General features: G+C 34.3%; 8 protein-coding genes across 8 annotated transcripts; 3 read left to right on the top strand and 5 right to left on the bottom strand.

The window, feature by feature from the left end:
- Positions 1–198: 198 nt before the first annotated feature.
- Positions 199–1,795, bottom strand: BX664DRAFT_293965 (Reticulon-domain-containing protein). The gene is made up of 4 exons (XM_051542074.1): positions 1,657–1,795; positions 1,468–1,581; positions 1,041–1,287; positions 199–947 (listed from the first exon to the last, which is right to left on the bottom strand). The coding sequence occupies exons 1-4, from the start codon at positions 1,736–1,738 to the stop codon at positions 536–538; spliced, it is 855 nt and encodes a 284-aa protein (XP_051401168.1). The 5' UTR covers positions 1,739–1,795; the 3' UTR covers positions 199–535.
- A 238-nt stretch (positions 1,796–2,033) lies between these two features.
- BX664DRAFT_327964 (beta-lactamase-like protein) lies at positions 2,034–5,548 on the bottom strand. The gene is made up of 11 exons (XM_051544519.1): positions 5,183–5,548; positions 4,981–5,083; positions 4,214–4,893; positions 3,847–4,127; positions 3,640–3,784; positions 3,265–3,564; positions 2,996–3,195; positions 2,744–2,925; positions 2,569–2,682; positions 2,344–2,499; positions 2,034–2,277 (listed from the first exon to the last, which is right to left on the bottom strand). Exons 1-11 carry the CDS (start codon positions 5,475–5,477, stop codon positions 2,058–2,060), a joined length of 2,676 nt encoding a protein of 891 aa, XP_051401167.1. The 5' UTR covers positions 5,478–5,548; the 3' UTR covers positions 2,034–2,057.
- A 1,100-nt stretch (positions 5,549–6,648) lies between these two features.
- BX664DRAFT_293960 (uncharacterized protein) lies at positions 6,649–8,639 on the top strand. Its single transcript, XM_051542073.1, has 4 exons — positions 6,649–7,250; positions 7,307–7,696; positions 7,767–7,999; positions 8,059–8,639. The coding sequence occupies exons 1-4, from the start codon at positions 6,665–6,667 to the stop codon at positions 8,236–8,238; spliced, it is 1,389 nt and encodes a 462-aa protein (XP_051401166.1). The 5' UTR covers positions 6,649–6,664; the 3' UTR covers positions 8,239–8,639.
- A 216-nt stretch (positions 8,640–8,855) lies between these two features.
- Positions 8,856–10,738, top strand: BX664DRAFT_327958 (thiamine diphosphate-binding protein). Its single transcript, XM_051544518.1, has 8 exons — positions 8,856–8,994; positions 9,060–9,204; positions 9,262–9,339; positions 9,418–9,620; positions 9,701–9,856; positions 9,928–10,036; positions 10,109–10,438; positions 10,534–10,738. The coding sequence occupies exons 1-8, from the start codon at positions 8,953–8,955 to the stop codon at positions 10,641–10,643; spliced, it is 1,173 nt and encodes a 390-aa protein (XP_051401165.1). The 5' UTR covers positions 8,856–8,952; the 3' UTR covers positions 10,644–10,738.
- Positions 10,739–11,067: 329 nt separating this feature from the next.
- On the bottom strand, positions 11,068–12,573 carry BX664DRAFT_327955 (NADP-dependent oxidoreductase domain-containing protein). Its single transcript, XM_051544517.1, has 7 exons — positions 12,455–12,573; positions 12,285–12,365; positions 12,101–12,214; positions 11,989–12,024; positions 11,847–11,913; positions 11,300–11,759; positions 11,068–11,219 (listed from the first exon to the last, which is right to left on the bottom strand). Exons 1-7 carry the CDS (start codon positions 12,501–12,503, stop codon positions 11,145–11,147), a joined length of 882 nt encoding a protein of 293 aa, XP_051401164.1. The 5' UTR covers positions 12,504–12,573; the 3' UTR covers positions 11,068–11,144.
- Positions 12,574–12,694: 121 nt separating this feature from the next.
- Positions 12,695–13,933, top strand: BX664DRAFT_357228 (uncharacterized protein). The gene is made up of 2 exons (XM_051547937.1): positions 12,695–13,180; positions 13,264–13,933. Exons 1-2 carry the CDS (start codon positions 12,721–12,723, stop codon positions 13,806–13,808), a joined length of 1,005 nt encoding a protein of 334 aa, XP_051401163.1. The 5' UTR covers positions 12,695–12,720; the 3' UTR covers positions 13,809–13,933.
- Positions 13,934–13,986: 53 nt separating this feature from the next.
- On the bottom strand, positions 13,987–17,720 carry BX664DRAFT_277156 (uncharacterized protein). Its single transcript, XM_051541353.1, has 2 exons — positions 17,577–17,720; positions 13,987–17,481 (listed from the first exon to the last, which is right to left on the bottom strand). The coding sequence occupies exon 2, from the start codon at positions 17,470–17,472 to the stop codon at positions 14,077–14,079; it is 3,396 nt and encodes a 1,131-aa protein (XP_051401162.1). The 5' UTR covers positions 17,473–17,481; positions 17,577–17,720; the 3' UTR covers positions 13,987–14,076.
- Positions 17,721–17,793: 73 nt separating this feature from the next.
- Positions 17,794–19,060, bottom strand: BX664DRAFT_327950 (di-trans,poly-cis-decaprenylcistransferase). Its single transcript, XM_051544516.1, has 5 exons — positions 18,788–19,060; positions 18,593–18,735; positions 18,386–18,502; positions 18,222–18,323; positions 17,794–18,143 (listed from the first exon to the last, which is right to left on the bottom strand). Exons 1-5 carry the CDS (start codon positions 18,998–19,000, stop codon positions 17,912–17,914), a joined length of 807 nt encoding a protein of 268 aa, XP_051401161.1. The 5' UTR covers positions 19,001–19,060; the 3' UTR covers positions 17,794–17,911.
- Positions 19,061–19,147: the final 87 nt, after the last annotated feature.

Genomic DNA, 19,147 nt, shown 5'->3' with positions numbered 1-19,147 from the left:
AATGTTCATTTATTTGTTAGAAGCTCATACGATTTTGTTTGGTCTACGGTAGTCCTCAAAAAAAAAAAAAAAAAAATAGGTGATGCCAAGGAAAAAAAAAAAGATCATCATCTATATTTGTTGTCAATATAAATTTTATTCTTTGTTTATATATATATGAAATCTCATAAAGACAAAACTATCCTAGTGGATATACTCGAGAAATATTGTTTACAAACGATGATGCCCTTACCTTTTATTTTTGTTTTAGAGTTTAGTAACTACCATAACAAACATACCCACATTATCCTTCACTGTCACATGAAAATCTGGAAAAAAAAAGTCATTTTTATTTGAGCACGAAGATATATATATAATATTGCTAACTAAAAGGATGAATTGTGTTCGTGTGGGAAGAAGGGAGAAAAGAAAGAAAGAAAAAAAAAAAAAGGAGGGATGCAATATATAAAAAGTATATAATCAACTACGAGCATACTAACTAAAGACACATATACACACACAAACTAATTGTAAATAAAAAAAAAAAGGAGATACCTTATTCGGCCTTTTGAGACTTGGGTTGTTTCTTGATAGCCGCCCATGCTTGATCATACAATTCTTGAGCCTTAGTAGAAGCAACACCACCATATTGTCTTGCCAAAATACGAGCCTTTTCACTATGTTGAGCTACATGAGCATCGATGACTTCTTGATGTTGAAGGTATAAGCGAGGGAAGGTGAAGGCACTAACCAAAAAGAAGCCAACAAGGTATTTGGTGGAAATATGCTTGGCCAAAGTCCAAATAGAGAAAGAAGCAGCTATTGCCACAGCGGATTGCGTATTGTCTTCAATCAAAATCAATCTTGTCACTTGTTGTGCAATCACTTCAAATACATCCACTGATAGTTGAGCTGCATACGTCACACGGTCACGAGAAATCATCGCGCCTTTGGTTCGAAGTCGTTCACTACAAAGATAAAAATAAAAAAAAAAAAGTCAGCTAAATACTATACTATACAACTGTACTTGTATTCCTTTTCTTATTATTATTATGATTTACCTGTGAGGATTCTTGATATCTTCACCTGATTTTCCAGCAATAATCCTTTGAGTTTGTTTGTGAGTATTGACATAAATCCAATTGGCACCGGTAGCAAGAGTAAAGAAACAAGCCAAGATTTGTAACAAGGAGTAATATTGAGTCAAAATCAATACACTAAGGGAGACACCAAGATAAGTAGCACTACGTCGAGGATGTTCCCAATAAATGAGAGATGAAATACGTGCCTTGATATATGCTGCAGGATCTAAATGAAATAATAATAATAATAAAAAAAGGGTAAAAAAAAAAATAAGTAATCAATATATATAAAAAGAGAAATGTTTCGTCTTTGGAATAAGGAGATAACAAAAAAAAAAAAAGTATACACTATCGTGGATACGCGCTTTTCCTCTTTTTTTTTTTCTCTTCTTTTTTTTTTTATTACCGTCTTCAAACTTGATATTGGGTGATTGATACAAGGTATTCTTGGCAAGACCGTTAGTTTGGGTAGGAACAGGGTTGGTCACTTTAGGTACTTCTTCGGTCTTACGAGGAGTAGCTAGAATGGCAATAAAGTGATTACGAAATAAGAATAAATAAATAATAATAAAAAGTATCTTATCAATTTACTTACGAATGGGTTCAGAAGGTGATTGAACTTCAGTAGTTTGAGTTGTTTCTACTTTATGTTCAAATTCAGTAGTAATGGTATCCATAATGTAAATATATGTAAAAAAAAAACAGAAAAAAAAAAGAGTGAGAAAAAGAGAGAGAAAAAAAAATAATAAAGAGAAAAGAAAAGAAAAAAAAACTTTTTTTTTGTGTGTGTCTTTTTAGCGTTTCAAAAGTTTTTTTTTTTTTTTTTTTTTTGTTATCATCACACAGAAAAGGCAAAGATTGAACCGGACCATGAAAAAAAGAAAGAGAAAAAAATTTTAGGGGAGCAGAGGACATGTGACATGGAATGCAAAGGCATCATAAAAAAAAATACTTTTTTTATTATTATTATTTCTAAACGGTATGAGTAAACTAATTCTAATTCTTTGATAAATTCATTTCATCTTCTTCTTCTTCTTCTTCATCCTTGAATATCAATTGCATAGCATTTGTAAACTTGGGTAATTGAGGGATTTGCTTGATAGGTACTGACATCATGTCAAAACTAATACAGACATTGGTTTGTGCTTCCGAGAGTGTTGGAACTTTGGCATACCGCTGGCTAAAATGATTCAATAATGTGTAACGAGCCTTCATCCTGACAACAAATAAACAAAGATATGTTATAGATATATATATATATTTCTTTTTCTTTTTTACTTACTTTTCTCCAACTTCTACTGCTTCAGCTGTTGTACTATGTCGTTTAGCTATAGCTTCCTCTTTCATTCCATCTTCTAACGTTGCTTCATGAATCAATAAAGTGGCGTTTTGTCCAGCTTCTATCAATCGATCGCAAGGTCTTGTATCCCCCGAATACCTTTTTTTTTATAAACCCATACAAAAATATTTCAATCAATCTATCCAATATATATATATAACAACTTACACTAATTTCCATCCTGTCATATGTTTCAATGATAATCCATAAGCCAAACGACAATGCACAACATCAATAGAGTTGATTTCAGATAATCCTAAAGTCTTCTTCAACGATTCAACACTAAAGAAAAAAAAAATCAATATCACTCTTTCTATTCTTTTTTTTATTTTCGTGGATTTACTTTTTTAACGATTGTTCAGATACGACGGCGTTTGATTTGGATGTTTCTGAGAGTATATGATTGCAACGAATAAATCGAATATGGTTTGGTGAATCCAGATGTTCCACATTGTTGTATTCCAGCATCCAACGTTGATAAATATATGGTGCAATTAAAAACAGTGGTGCACCATTTTGTCGGGCCTATCATACAAAAAAGATCAAATCACCGATAAATCCCTCCTTTATTCTCTCCTTTTTTTTTTTTTATTACCTCTTTTCTTTTGATCAATAATTGAAATATTCCAAGATGATGATCAGCATGAAGATGAGATACAAAGATGCACCGAAGATCTTTTAATTCTTGAGGTAATCGGTCTCGACCAAAGTGACGCAACATTTGTCCATAAGTACCTTCACCAGCATCCAATAACACAGACCCAAATTGAGGAATTTTGATCAACGTTGCACTAACTAAAAAAAAAAAAAAAAATAATTAAACAACAAACGCAAATTAAGATGACTTTTTTTAATTTTCCCTACCATTTCTATATTTTGAAGGTAAAGAACTTCCAGTACCAAGAGTGATCACTTGAACATCATCACCAGGGAAAGGAACTCCAAGTGGCACAAGTTCAGCAGCTTTCTTGGCTTCTTCAATAGCTTGTTGATAATCTTTGTTTTCATTGAATTCTAGCATTTTAGGATCATCATTTGGTTGATCCACATCAAACGGTTGAGTTGAATCTAATTGCATTCCTTTTATTTTGGCTTTTCGAGTGTCTATCAGGTTGTACACGGCTTTGTTCATCAATGGTGATACTTTGGGTGGCAAATTGTCAACTAAAATAATATATATATATATATAAGCCACTTTCAATCTCTTTTTTTTATTCAAATTTTGTCTTTTCAACTTACATTTGTCTAACGTGCAGTTTGGTGTGTTATTGTATTCAGGTACTTGGAAAATATTGGCATCCAATTTCGATAGTTTATATTGACTAAGAGCATGACTACGAAAGAGTGTTGTTTGGGCACATACATCTTGATTGCTAATTATATGCTATAAATAAAGAGATCCTTTAGTATTAAAAAAAATAGCTCTTTCTTTTTTTTCCTCCTTACCTCTGTTTCTGGACTAAATGTATTCATCCATTCTTGATATTTTGCGTTTGCTAGCACCTTATTATTTACCAGATGGATGATTACCTTGGGTATATTTTGAGTATCCGTCATCGATTGATAAGGCGTGAATTTGGGTGAAGAAACCAGATCGTCAATATAACGTATGTCAGGGCAATCAATTACCATAAAGATGGGACCCGGTATATTTGGTTCACATACTTGAGTTTTCGTCACGACTGTACCATCTTCCAATGTCACTGTTTCCCCTCTTTGTAATTTTCCTGTATAAAAAAAAAAGTCAACCATATATGGTAAATATCATCCTCTTTTTTTTTTTTTTCTTCTGTTATTGCTCATAAATATTTACCAAAAAGAGGGCCCTTTGGAACACCAAGTTCAAGAGCTTTGTCAACACGGAATTTGCCACGAGTTTCAGGACCTTGACAGATATATGAGATTGCTGCAGGATAAGGCTTGGTTCTTGGTAATGTTCTATCGTATAATTGATCGATCTGTGATTGGAAACGATTTTGATTGTTTTGTTGAAGAGAAGTGATAGTTGTTTGGGAAGGACCATTTTCATCTTGTTTCACAAATTCAACTACTGCCTCTGGTGATGATGATACATTGGAAAGAGGATGTTTTCGAGGTGTACACGGTGAGTCGATGGTGTGCTCTGGAGAAAGAGTATCCTTGCCATTTTTTTTCGACTTGTGTTGGTTTTTTTTGTTATTACTAAACATATAAGATAGAATACGAGATCGATGTTGATGCGCTGATTCCATGGATGGCTCTTCTGAAAAAGAGTTATCTGATGGCACGTAATCTGATGATGATGACATTGATGATGGGGATGATTCTGAAGCTGATGGTATCGAAGAGGGTGAAATACTGCGACGTCGTTTGACTCCACTATAATGTTGTCGATGCTTCGGTAAAGCAATCACAGGGATGACCTTGAGTGAATTGTCTTTGTACGTTTGAACATAATGTAATTCGTCTTGTTCACCTTTGTTGAATTCGTGCGTTTGTACAGTCATAGATGTCCTATCATTTTTTTTTTTTTTTGCATAAAATTCATTCAACGTTAGTGATCTTGCGAAGTAAACTTTCCAAATGTTTAGATACACTTACCGATAAACAAAGTTTCGAGTGGATGCCATAAAATGAGTCAAATTTTTGCCACCATAAAGATCTAGATTTTGAATACCAGCATCTGCTAATGTCAATAACATACCTTTATAAAAACAAACAATGAAAAAAGAATGTCAGTATAAAAAAAGTAAATCATGAACAAATTAGTTATGCAAAAGAAAACAATAACTATTGAACTTACCAGGTAAACCGCCAATGCATTCCCATTGTAAACGTGAAAAGAAGATACTTTTCAATTTTGAGAGCTTCACTTTATCCTCCACAGCTAAACGTTGAGTTCCTTCTCGACAGTTGAACATGTAATGATCGTTACCGTTTTGATATATAATGGTTGCTGGGCCTTCTGGAGTGGAATGACCTAAAAACCGTAAAAATGTAGACATAGTTCGAATATTCTTTTGTGACTTGATAATAGAATGTAAGAAACGATATCGATACCAACTAGATCTGCCACCTATTTCTTTTAAAAGTAGCATAAACAAAAAAAGAAAAAAGGTTCAAGTGAAAAAAAAAAAAATTCAAAAGTGGCGTTTTTTCTTCAAAAAAAAAAAAAAAAAAATACTTTCCAATCCCGCGATTGTGGATTGTACTATGACATCAAATGAAGTAGACATGTACCTCTTTTATTCTTTTGTAACTCGCTCAAAAATCATCATCATCGTACAAACTCTAGAAGGAACAACGATGAAATCATTTTCTTTCACTTTCCTTAATAACAACTTATACCTTACCTCTCAGTTTGTAGAGTAAATTAAAAAATAAGAGTCAATTCAGTCATCCCTCATCCAATAATGATCATCATTCAATAAAATTATACCATTGGATTCCTCTCAAAAAAGTAGTTTAATATCATCTAATTCCATTTTATCACTTATCTTGCCAGCTAATGTGCAATAAATACCAAAAAGATTTCATCAATATTTCGAAAAAATGCCTGATGTACCCTCGACGATTTATTTTTACAGCCAAAGTTTGGCTGAGGAGTTCGAAAATTTTGGCTGTAAAATCCAAAAACTGATCCCATTTTTTCATCCTGCATATAAGCTTACAGAAAACTTTGCCTTTCCCTTTCTCGCTCAAAAGTCATCATCATCGCATCAAAATTGAACAGAACATAGAACAAATCATTTTCTTGGAATTTATCTTTTGAAATTTATAGACTATCATTGTATTGATAGAGTATTAATAAAAAAAAAAGGATCATCAATCATCCTCATTAGCGCGATATTTTCGACCGCAAAAATTCAAGTTTTTGCTCTGATAATTTGCATTGATTATTTCGAATTATACTGTTGTCAACTTGAAAAAAATAAAAGTGAAAAGTATCATGTGAATGATAGGAATGAAATTATACCAGTGTTATAATTATAAGAAAATCATGATTTTCTAGAGCCATCATCAAGGATATCATAGAATCTTCATAGAGCTTATCATCATTGTCATCTTTAATCTATCTGGTCATTAAAAACGTGAGAAAAATAGAAGGTATAATCGATACAGAATTATGGTTTATCGCCTCTCCCTGTATATGAGTTTATCAAGCGCTGTTTTAAAAAAAAAGTTACTTGTGTGTATAAATTCAATTGTTCTCACTTTATTTTTTTTTTCTTCTTTTTCTTTTTTATTTTATTTTTATTTTTTTTTTTTATTCAGAATAACCAAAATGCTTTATATCAATGGTTTGATTGTCACGATGAATGCTAAACGTGAAATTATCAAGGATGGTGCTTTACTTGTGCAAGGCAATCGTCTAGTTGAGGTTGGCAAGACGGTGGTTCTCAAGGAACAATATCCTGATGAAGCTACTTATGATTTGGAAAACAAGATGGTGATTCCTGGTCTTATCAATACTCATGTCCATTTGGCACAAGCTTTACTCCGAGGTTCTGGAGATGATTGTGAATTGATTCAATGGTTATGTGAAACGGTGTGGGTACTTCAAGGTACCATGACTGCTCAAGAAGCCTATGGTAGTGCTCGTCTTTGTATTGCTGAGATGCTTAAATCTGGTACCACTTGTTTTTTGGAAGCCATGTGTGCGGATAGGTACGGTTTTGATGGAATTGCAAAGGCTGTGGAAGAATCTGGTATTCGTGGCTGTTTGGGTAAAATTGTCATGGATGTTGGCAAGTATGCTTCTCAATCGGCTTGGTCTATGCATCCTGGTCTTATAGAAACTCGTGAACAGAGTCTTTTGGGAGCTCTTGAAATGCATAAGAAATGGCATGGCAAAGCAGATGATCGTATTCGTAAGTGAATGATATTTTATTGATGATCTTATTTTAACATTGATTATTATTATTAGATGTCTGGTTCGGGTCCCGTACTCCTCCTGGTGTTAGTACTGAATTACTCAAGGAAATGACTGCATTGAGTCGTGAACGTGATATCCGTATTACTATGCATTGCGCTGAAGTCCATGCTGATTTGGTACACTATCGGGACAACCATGGAATGACACCTTGTGAATTCTGTGAACATGTTGGTTTACTCAGTGATAAGACGGTACTTGTTCATATGATCTGGTTGGATGAAAAGGATTATAAACTTTTGGCTGATTCTGGAACTCATGTGTCTCACAATCCTTCTTCTAATTCAAAATTGGCTTCTGGTGTTGCTCCTATTCCCAAGCTTTTGAATGCAAATGTCAATGTTGGACTTGGTACAGATGGTGGTCCATCATCTAATGCTTATGGTAAAAAAAAAAAAAAAAAAAAAAAAAGGATTATATATAGAAATTATACTTATTATTTTTAAAATCATAGATATGGTACGTGAAATGAATTTGGCAGCCAAGATTCATAAAGCTGTCTCTTGTGATCCTTTGACTATGTCTGCCGAAACTGTTCTTGAAATGGCTACTATTAATGGTGCAAAAGCTCTTGGACTTGAAAATGAAATTGGATCTTTGGAAAAAGGCAAGAAAGCTGATTTTGTTGTTTTGGACTTTGAAAGTAAACTTCATACTACTCCCAATCCCAATCCCATCTCGACTTTGGTAAGATGAAAATAATAATAATAAAGATATATATGTTGACTCTTATATATATATTTTAGGTATATACCGCTACTGGAGGAGAAGTGGAAACTGTAGTGGTGGATGGTCGTATGGTAGTTGAAAAAGGCAAGTTGCTGACTATGGACGAACAACAAGTCATGAAGGATGCTCGTGATTATGCTGATGCTATGTACTCCCGTGCTGGTATCAAGGGTCATCCTAAATGGCCTATTGTTTAAATCCATCTTTTTTGGTCGTAGTGGTTGCAGGCAAACCCACTATTGGTAACAAAAAAAAAACTGATGTAGGGGGGATGGATGTACTGTTTTATTATGATGTGTTTTTTTTTTTCTCTCTCTCTTTTTTTTTTAACATGTTAGATAGATTATTGTACCTTTGTATATGATGGACTGGTCGATCTGATTATGCGGAAATGGTTGTTGCAGGGAACCCATTTGTTTGTTTTTTTTAAAAAAAACATCCTGTGTAGTATAGTTTCTTTTTGACTTAATATAACTATATTTTGGTGGTAGCAGGTAACCCACCTTTTATTCCTCTTTTATATATATATATTTATATTTATATTAGAAAATCAAAACTGTAACATATCTTCAATAAACTGTATCATTCATCTCTATTATTTCATATATGGTTATTCAACATACTATTCATCTTGATACTTATTAATCTTCATCATCATCATATCGTTACACCTGAAAGTATAGATTTTCCAAAGATTACATTTTCTATCGTTTTCCCTTAATGCTTATGAGCATGAACAAAAACTCGGTTGTTGAAAATGTCAGTCACTTGGTTGAACCTGACATTTTTTCCCACGGCCATCCTCTTTTCCCCACTTTTTTCTCCCTTTCTTCTTATTTTTTTATATATTTCTTTTTCTTTTTCTTTTCCATTCTCCCCTCTCTTTTTTTCTCATATTATATATTACAACAATGCTTCGTAACGCAAGTCGTCGCATCACTTCTTTATTACAGGTAATCTATTATATTCTTCTAACCGATTGATCGACTATAATATTCTATTCCTTATTTTTATTTAGCACCAACAACGATACTATGCTGCTTCCGCTGCTGCTCAAACTAACGATGGTATCCAACAAGGTGTTGCCTATTCAAAACTATTGAAAAGAGCTCCTGAAGAAGCATTTCGTACTCCCGAGCTGGCTCGGATGAGTGCTCTCAACAGTAAGCTAAAAAAAAAAAAAAAAAAAGAATCCTCAATACTTATTATTTTTTTTCAAGGTGAAACAAAGAAAATGAATCTATTCCAAGCTGTCAATGATGCCATGTCTATTGCAATGACGACCGATGATACTGCTGGTAATAAATGAAAAGAGAGAATAAACTATGTACTGTATTGACTCTTACTGTCTATATTCTCTATTTATTTATTTTTAGTTGTATTCGGTGAAGATGTCTCATTTGGTGGTGTATTCAGAGCTACTTCTGGTTTGGTAGAAAAGTTTGGACGTGATCGTGTATTTAACACACCATTGACAGAACAAGGTATTGCTGGATTTGCTGTTGGTATGGCCTCTGTTGGTCATACTGCCATTGCTGAAATTCAATTCGCGGATTACATCTTTCCAGCTTTTGATCAAGTAGGTCCCATTATCAGTTGAAAATTACTCTTATCTCATATCATTCTTCCTTTTTTTTTTTTTTTTTTTTTTGTGGTTAGCTTGTCAATGAAGCTGCAAAATTCAGATATAGATCAGGAAATCAGTTTAACGTAGGTGGTATGACGATTCGCGCTCCTTGTTCAGCTGTTGGTCATGGTGGACATTATCATTCTCAAAGCCCTGAAGGTTTCTTTGCTCATTGTCCAGGTTTAAAGGTAATACTTATGCTTACAAGATGGAGTTTTAACTTATTTCCTTTTTCTCACGGTCTCTTTTTTTTTTATAGGTTGTGACACCAAGAAGTCCCATTCAAGCAAAAGGTTTACTACTGGCATCTATACGTGATCGTAATCCTGTTATCTTTTTCGAACCAAAATGCCTCTATCGTGCAGCTGGTAAGAGAAAATAATCTATCATCCTCTTTGTTTTCGAATTGACTTACACTCCCTCTTTTTTTTATTATCTAGTGGAAGAAGTGCCTGTGGAAGATTATGAATTGCCCTTAGGCAAAGCTGAAATACTCAAGAAAGGTACAGACGTCACTGTATTAGGATATGGATCTCAGATATATGCTCTAGAAAATGCAATTCAATTGGCAGAAAAGAAGATGCCTGGACTTAGCTGTGAACTTATCGACTTGCGTACCATTTTACCTTGGGATGTGGAAACTGTGGTGGAATCTGTCAACAAAACTGGACGATTAGTGATTGCTCATGAAGCTCCAAAAACGGCTGGTGTAGGTGCTGAAATTGCTTCTACTGTGATGGAAAATTGTTTCTTACGATTGGAAGCTCCTGGTATGATTCAAAAGAAAAAAGGAACAAAAAAAAAAAAAATAAGAGTCATCATCTAATTCTTTTTTTTTTTTTTTTTTTTTGGTTTATTTATCTAGTTGAAAGGGTATGTGGTTGGGATACCCCCTTCCCTTTGGTATTTGAGAAGTTTTATATGCCCAGTATGATCCGATGCTATGATGCTATCAAGAATGTTGTAAATTATTAGATTATTACTTTCACCTTCCTTACCAATTTTATTCATATCACCAACAATAAAACAATTGTATACAATATGTTTGTGGACTATTTGATGTTGATGTATATTTATGATTTTTCCTTCCATTGTCTTTTATCACATACTTCACTGATCAGTTATACAATCCTCTTCGACTTGTCTCTTTTGGACTCACCCTACTACAATCATCCATACTTATCCATTTAAATTTGTTTTCTGTCTTTTTCCTTGTTTTATTTTGTTTTGTTTCGATTCGTACAATCGTCATCTCTCATTGCATGGATAACCTACTCCCGAACTTATGACGCCATTCTCTATTAGCAAAGTGTAATGCCACCATCAAGTTCCAGATGAACGATACAAAAACGTATCTCTTTCACAAATAAAAAAAAATCAATCATACACATTTTTTTTTTAAAAAAAAAAAAGAAAATTAAAAATGTTTATTATATAAAAAAACAAAAACTAATAATATACATGGTGGTATTCTAACTAGTAAATATCAGAGGGATCCCAGCAAAACCGATAAGATTGAGATTGATGTACTTGATCCAGTTGTTCCATTTCCTTTATTAAATAAAATAAAACGGATTAAAAAAAAAAAAAAGGATGATATCAAGGTACCATTCTCTTTTTGCATCACTTACCTGAGATGATAAATTAAGATTCCAAACCATAGCATTGTTTTGAACCCGTTGTGGTGATGTTGATTTTGGGATGATAGCCCATTGATGTTGAAGAGCCCAGCGTAAGAGTACAGTTGGTTCAGAGGTATGATGAGCTGCCGCAATGTCTTTCAAGCCGTCTATACATACTGTGCCATCAATCAATTTGCCTTCACCTAGACTTGAGTATGCTTGGATTTGAATCTGATGTTGGTTGCAGAGTTGTAAAAGAGAAGGTTGATAAAGACATGGATGCAGTTCAAATTGATGGATATGAGGAATAACGGTACAATGATCCAAGAGATGTTGTAAATGAGCTGTTGTATAATTCGAGACCCCAATATGTCGAATTTTGCCTTCTTTGTAAAGCTGCTCTAATGCACGATAACTAGCCATACGATTTTGTTGATTCACAGGATCGGATAACTTGGTTTTTGATGTACTAGATGAAGGAGAGAAGATAAAACAGAATATATTAATTATTTTATCTGAATCATTACTTCCCACCGCTCTCTTTTTTTCCCTTTACCCTGGCCAATGAATCAAGTAAAGATCTAGATAATCCAACCCAAATCGCTCGAGTGAATCCAGGACAGCTTCATAAAAAAAAAAAAAAATAAGAGGGAATAAGCGCAAGCTGTAATACTCAAACTTCCTCTGTCATTATTTACCTTGATAACATTTCTCATATCCCTGGTGTTGCGGTGCTATATCAAAATAAAAAAAAAAGAAAAGAAAAGTTAATATGAGATAGTTAATAAAAAACAATAATTATATATATACATAGTTTAGAGGTGATAAAGACATCTTGTCGTTGAATTCCAAAAGAAGGATCAGCAAAGATATCTTTCAAAACAGAACCAATGGCAGCCTCATTCTTGTAAACAGTAGCAGAATCTAGAATAAAAACGAATAGAAAAATAATGAGAAATGAAAGAGTCTAATTTTGAATAGCCAAAAGTTATACCTATTAGTCTATAGCCAGACCGAATAGCTTGATTTATGACAGGTCGTAATTCCTCCACTGTTTTCATTCTGTAAGTGCCCACTACATAAAAAAAAAAAAAAAAAAAAGTATATTAGCATTCAATAGATATATGGTGTATCTTTATTTATTTATTTTATTGATTAGCTTACATCCAAGAGCAGGCATAGTGTTCCCATTGTGTAGTGTGTATGTAACCATATATGGTGAACTGCCTTCTGGTACTAAAAAGGATTTTGAAGGGAGGAGAAGAAGAGAAGGAAAAAAAAAGGGCAAAGCAGCTCAAAAAGTCAAAAATAGATCACTGCCAATGAAATTCATTCATGATCGGTGGTTAAAAAGCTTTCTCGTTTCTTTTGTACAAAAATATCATTTCCTTTTTCTTTTCTTTTATTTATTACTTATATATCATCACATCATGTTCTGGAAAAAGAAGGATAAAGATTCTTCCTCTACATCAACTAACCCATTCGAACAATCTACTCCTCAACTCTCGTCTACTCCTTCTTACTCCAGTGGTAGTTCTGCAGGTTACAACAGTCAACCATCTTATGGAGGCAGCAGATATAGTAACAACAACGATAATGATGGTGGTCGATATGGCCAACGAACTCATGAACAAGACCGTGATGATTTATTTGGTTCACCTCGACGCCCTCAACAACAACAATATGACTCACAAGGACAGGAAGATGCTTACGGTCGATCCAAGAGTCGTTATGGTGAACAAGATGAAGATGAAGAAGTCGGTGGCATCAAGAAACAAATTAGAGACATCAAACAAGAATCTTTACAAAGTACTCGTAATGCTCTTCAGAAAATTGGTGAAGCTGAACAAAGTGCTGCTCAATCAATGAATCAACTTGGAACTCAATCAAGTAAGTCCATAACACTAGATATATATATATATATATATATATTAGATATTTAATCCTGAATTTTTTTTTTATTTTATTTTTAGCACAAATTGCCAATGTGAGCCGTAATCTTGATCTGGCCAAGGCTCATTCTGACCGGGCATCGTCGCAAGCGGATGAACTCAAGCAATTGAACCGATCGATCTTTATTCCAGTGGTGAAGAATCCATTCAACAAAGGTGCTCGTCAACGTCGTGAAATTGAAAAGTTACAGAATGATCATGCTGAACATATGAATGAAAGGGAAGATATTCGCCAATTTGAATATGAATCCAGTGCACGTATTGACCAAGCCAATCGTCGTAACGAACGTGGATCCTCCAATGGTGGATATCGTCGTGGCCGCTCTGAAGCCGATCGTCGTCGTTATCAATTTGAACAAGATGAAGAGGATGATGCCGTGGAAGATGAAATCGATCAAAACTTGGATTTACTTGGGGATGCTACTGCTCGTTTGAAGAATATGGCTGTTACCATGAATGATGAATTGTCAAGCCAGAATGCCAAACTTGGAAAACTCAATACCAAGGTCGATCCCATCAGCCAGAAACTCGTTGCTACTACCCATACTTTGAACAAAACTCGATAAACTTGGTGATTAGATTAGTTTGCTTTTACTTTTTTATTTATCTTGTCCTTTTTATTATTATTATCATCTTGAATAAATAAATAAAAAAACAACAACACAGAATCATCTTTGCTTATTATCCATTATTCTTCGATTGATACAATCAAATTATGTTACATAATAAAAAAAAAAAAAAGTCTAAATAAATAATATTGTTTTATTATATGGAATGGGATTCAATAAAAATATGTACAATTTAGCAAAATGTAAAACAAAAGGAGAGAGTCATCTATTCTAAATTTGTTGTTTTTTGTTGTTCCTTGACCAAAAAATTGATTTTTTCTACCACCAAAGAACGTAACCGTTTACTCCCCATACCAGTATGACCAGGAATATCAAAAGCATCAGCAAATACAAGACATGTCCTACGATGTAAATGAAGATGATTTCCAGTAGTGTCCGAAAAGAAATAGGATTGATCACGAGGTCGTACGTTTTTCTTGACATCTTCATCGCTGGCCTCCAAAACACGTTTGTGCACGACATGACAGGCTTCCATCAAGTCACCCTTGCTAACCAAAGACACAGAGTATCGATTCCAATTTTGTTCATCAAATGGATAAGCTTCTTGTTCCAAAGTATTCCATAATGTGCAAATATCATCAAATCGCCCCTGTGCCATCAAAGAATCCATATAGGTTGATAGTATAAACGGTGATGGTAATGTTTGCTTGATATCATCATCATCCATATCATCACTAGTAAGAGTGTCAGAATCAGATATATTACTATTGTTGATATCCAAAAGAAGTTGCGTTTCTTCATCATCTGTATCATCAAGCTGCCAAATAGGTAACGCAATATCACCTATACCATCCAGAAAAATATGCGTAGGAGAGGATGCTGATTGAGAACGGTTCCGTAAAGCTTGCCACATATTTTCCACAATATCGTAACGTTGTTCATGTTGATACAATTTCATCAAAGTTGAATAGATGGTTTGATTGACTGGTGTTCCTGCTTGATGCATCATGTTGAAAATAGCACGAGCCTTGTCGAATTGTCCATTGCGAGTATAACCACGAATCAACGGTGTAAAAAGATGACCAGGGGGAATGAAAGGTTTGCGTCCGGAATATTGTTGTTGTCGTTGCTCCAATAAATCTTCGATGGTTGTAGGTAACTGTTGGGTATAGGCTTGATCATCTGATAATAAAGAGCGGCTTTTGCTGTTCAGATCGATATTGGCTAGTTTTGCATATCCACCGAAATATTGTTGTATATCATCGAGTTGAGCCTCTTGTTTCTTTTTTTGTCGTTCCAATGTCTTTTGCATCACAGATTCAGCTAAATCCAATTCACCTTCTTGTACAAGTCCATTGATGAGTGTCGTCCATGTAATCCAAGTAGGTTCTGTCCCAGCTGACACCATTTGTTCCATGACTTGTCTGGCTTCAGTTGATCGTCCTGTTCTAAAGTAACTTTGCATCAAAATACTCCAGCAGATAGCTCCAGGTGTAATTTCATTGGCTTGCATCGTTTTCATCAGAGCTTCGACTGCTTTTGGTTCCCGTCGTTGAGAGTAGAAATACATCAAGAGGCCATAGGTATGTTCCGTCATTTTAATGAATGTCTTGAGCATCTGTTTGTATGTTCCAAATACCTTGTCGATTTCGTTCTTCTTAATATATACATACAAAAGAGCATTAAAAGTATGTCCATTGGGTCGCCATCGTCGCTTGTATTCTTTAAATAGTTGCTCGGCCGTCTCCATATCACCAGCTTTGGAATATGCATGCAAAAGAGATGTATATGTAAATGCATTGCCTTCGACTTGATAAGCTTCCATCTTGTCCATCACTTTCCGAATCTCCTTGATATTTCCACGATCAGCATAATAAGAGAGCACAGGTGTAAATGTTCTAGCATCCATCATCAGGTCAGCTTTCTTGAGCAAGTCGATCAAAGTAAACGCATGGCGTAATTCATGTTTATCAACGTATGATTTGATCAAAATGTTGTACATCACCTTGTTGGGTTGGACTTGGTTGTCGAATTGAGAAGTGTTCTGATGTAATATCCGTAAAACATCCAAAGCCGAGTGTTGATCATCATTATTGATAAAGCATTCAATCAAAGCGGAATAGATATGTGGTGAAGGTGCAATATTTCTTGATTTCAAATCCTTATAAAGTCGATGTACCATTGTCAAATCCCCTTCTTTTCCAAACATATTGATCAAGGTGCCGTAGGTATAAATATCAGGTTCCAGTCCAATATCCAACATCATAGAATACATTCGACTGACACCGGCAAAATCAGGTTTAGGTTTCTTGTGAGTATAAATATCGATCAGAGCATTAAAAGTAATATTATCTGGTTCCATTTGATCCACTTTCATCATGTCATTCAATAAAGCCATGGATTTGTTGATGTCACCTGCACGACCCACCTTGTGAATTAAAGCTGTCATCATACGTCGATCCTTGGCCATGTTCTTCTTGGTCATGATATCATTGATTTCCAGAGCATATTCGGGCCGACCAGCACTCGTAAAATAGATCACCATTTCTCGATATAAAGATGGTTCCAAGTCCCTAGTTTTGCCTCCAACGTTCAATCCAATCTTGTTCCAAAACCAATCCCATACAAGTTCAGCTATGTTATCCGTATGTCCTCCAAGTCGAATATTTTCCATCAATACTCGAGTTGCCGCACCTGATGGTCGAATACCAAGGTCTAACATATCCCCATATATATCCATTGATTTCTGTGCCACCAACATGGTACCAATAGTTGAAACATGTTCTTGATAAGAGCTTAACATAATATTGTATGGTTTCTGAATATCATTACTAATGTTAGTATTGTTGTTCTTGTTGCTTGTCGAATTACTAGCGTCCAGTGCCAATAATATTTGCTCCTTGTTGTCCAAATCGTCAGCTCCAAGATCTTCAAATACTTTTTCCATTTCTCTTAGTTTCCCATTCATCCCCAAGAGTCGCATCACTATTAATTTTTCCTTCCGAGCCACTTGGAAACCTAAATGCTTCATATCTTCTACTAATGTCAAAACATATTCCAATCCTTGAACGTGTTTGCTATGATGATTGAATTGCTTGATAAGTTGCTTGAATTGATCTAAGGTTACATATCGTAATAAATCTCTGGAGGCTAGATCGGTATAACATTCCCAAGCAAGTTGTGGATCACGACGTCGTAATAGTTGCAATGTAATATTCAACAAGGATTGTGCTGTCGATGCATCAGACTGTTCCAAAGCTGCAGATAATATTGTCCGACTAGATGATGGTGTCATTTGTTGTTGGCCAGTCATCAAGTTGGTATCAGTTGTCGATATCTTTCTATTGTGTGAAGTATCGATAGTTGTTTGAGGATGAATGGAAGAGTAAGATCGTGTGGTTAATGAACGACGATAATGTTCCTGTTGAGACCATTGTCGTGTAGTGGCGGTGGGTAAACCATGTCGTCTTTTGGGTATGGGACATGTATATTGTTGTTGTTGTTGTTGACAGATCGCTGTAGTACAAACACGTCGTGAAGAAGATCTATAGAATTGAAGTGTTCTTTGCCGAATCTGTAGTCGAGTCAAATTGCTTTCCACCCAGAAATGTTGACATATTTGAGCTGCAGACCATACATTTGCAGTACTTTGTTTGTTCATCAGTGTAATCTAAAAAAAAAAAAAAAAGGTAAAACACCGAGGATAATCAGTACCTTTTTAAAATCAGTTTGTTTTATTTTTATTTTATTATTATTCCAACTTACATTCAAGAGAGCAGAGATATGTCTTTTTTTCAATTACGGTTGTAAGGACAGTAATGTTGTACGTATATTTATTGAAAGCCTGGTTCCAAGATTACTTTCAAAACTATACTGTCCGAACAAAGAGTGACAAAAAAAGAAAAAGTGTGGAAGTGAAAAAGATAAAATAATCAAAACAAAAAAAAAAAAGTAGAACGATGTTTTTTTTTTTTTTTGACTGGCCGAATTCGCTGTTCCAATTTGATACAATTTATTCACGTTAAATTGATCAGTAGTAATAATTTTATTTACAAAGAAGATATGACTATAACTAAACTAAACTAAACTAATAGTTATGATCATTTTCGCATATAATCGTAATAGATTTGATATTCCAACAGAATCGGTAAGAACTTCCAGAGTGAGAATTCAGGCCAATAACAATCAATGAAATGTACTTGACAACCTTGACTTGCTTGATATAACAGAAAGTCACTGAGACGGATTTCCCCTGAAGTTCGTACAAGAATATCCAATGGGTATGATGTCGATGTAAACAGTTGTTGTTCTATCGTCTCTTGATTGATATCCCTAGAATACAAAAAAAAAAAAAAAAAATCAATTCACTGCGTTCATCTTTCATTTTGATCAATCTTTTTTTTTTCTTACTCTAATTTCAATTTTTCTTCCTCTATCAGTTGTATATTTTTCTTAATGGATGTGGTCATTTCGTCTCTTGAAGTATAAGGACAACATATATTGAATGTACGTCTAATAAAATAAAATAAAAAAAAAAGTGAGTGAAAAAAAGGTCTAATCTTTTCTTTTCTTACCCTCTATTGTTTCTTGTCTGATCTATCACTTGTTTTGCCAGATCTGCCACATCTTTTGGTAAATAATCCAAGTTGCCCAAAAACTGTACACGAATATCATTATCTTTAATGAATTTGCTATGTTGATATATATAAAAAAATTAGTATTGTGTTAAATAACAAAAACTATCTTTCCAAGCAACCCTCGTTATCATTCCTTTTTCTTACTTATTATTGCAAAAGTCCATGAATGTTTCCCGAAATAATTGCATCAAGTATTCTACTTCTTCTTGAGATCGTTTAAAATTTTCAATACTAAAAGCAAAAACTGTGATTTCCAGGACACCTAGTTGCATACATAATTCCAATACCTTTGAAAAGAAGAGATCAGTCAGATCACTAGTATATTATAATAATATTTACCTTTTCTAGTCGTTTCAATCCTTCATAATGACCAAATCGTGTTGATGAAGCACCCATCTTTCTAGCAAAGCGGCGATTACCATCCAATATAAATCCAAGATGTTTTGGTATTCTTCCTTTTGTCAAAATAGCAATAGCAGCTTGTTCCAAACAAGACATTCCATAATCAAAATAGTGAGCAAGTATTGTTGATGATTGTCTAGATAATGACATTGTGGAATCAAGTGAAAGAAAAAAAAAAGGGGGTAAGAGTAAAAAGAAATGGGAATTTTTTTATTTTTAGGATTGAATGAAAACTTGGCACCCAGTCCTTTGATTTTTTTCCAAAATCGACCAGTGATTCAAATTCCGTAGCTTGAA

The sequence above is a fragment of the Halteromyces radiatus genome (genome assembly GCF_025201355.1).
Source record: "Halteromyces radiatus strain CBS 162.75 chromosome Unknown BX664scaffold_3, whole genome shotgun sequence".
In the NCBI taxonomy this organism is placed as follows: domain Eukaryota; kingdom Fungi; phylum Mucoromycota; class Mucoromycetes; order Mucorales; family Cunninghamellaceae; genus Halteromyces; species Halteromyces radiatus.
Note: the sequence above shows the minus strand (reverse complement) of the source record. Positions and strands in the feature narration are given on the sequence as shown.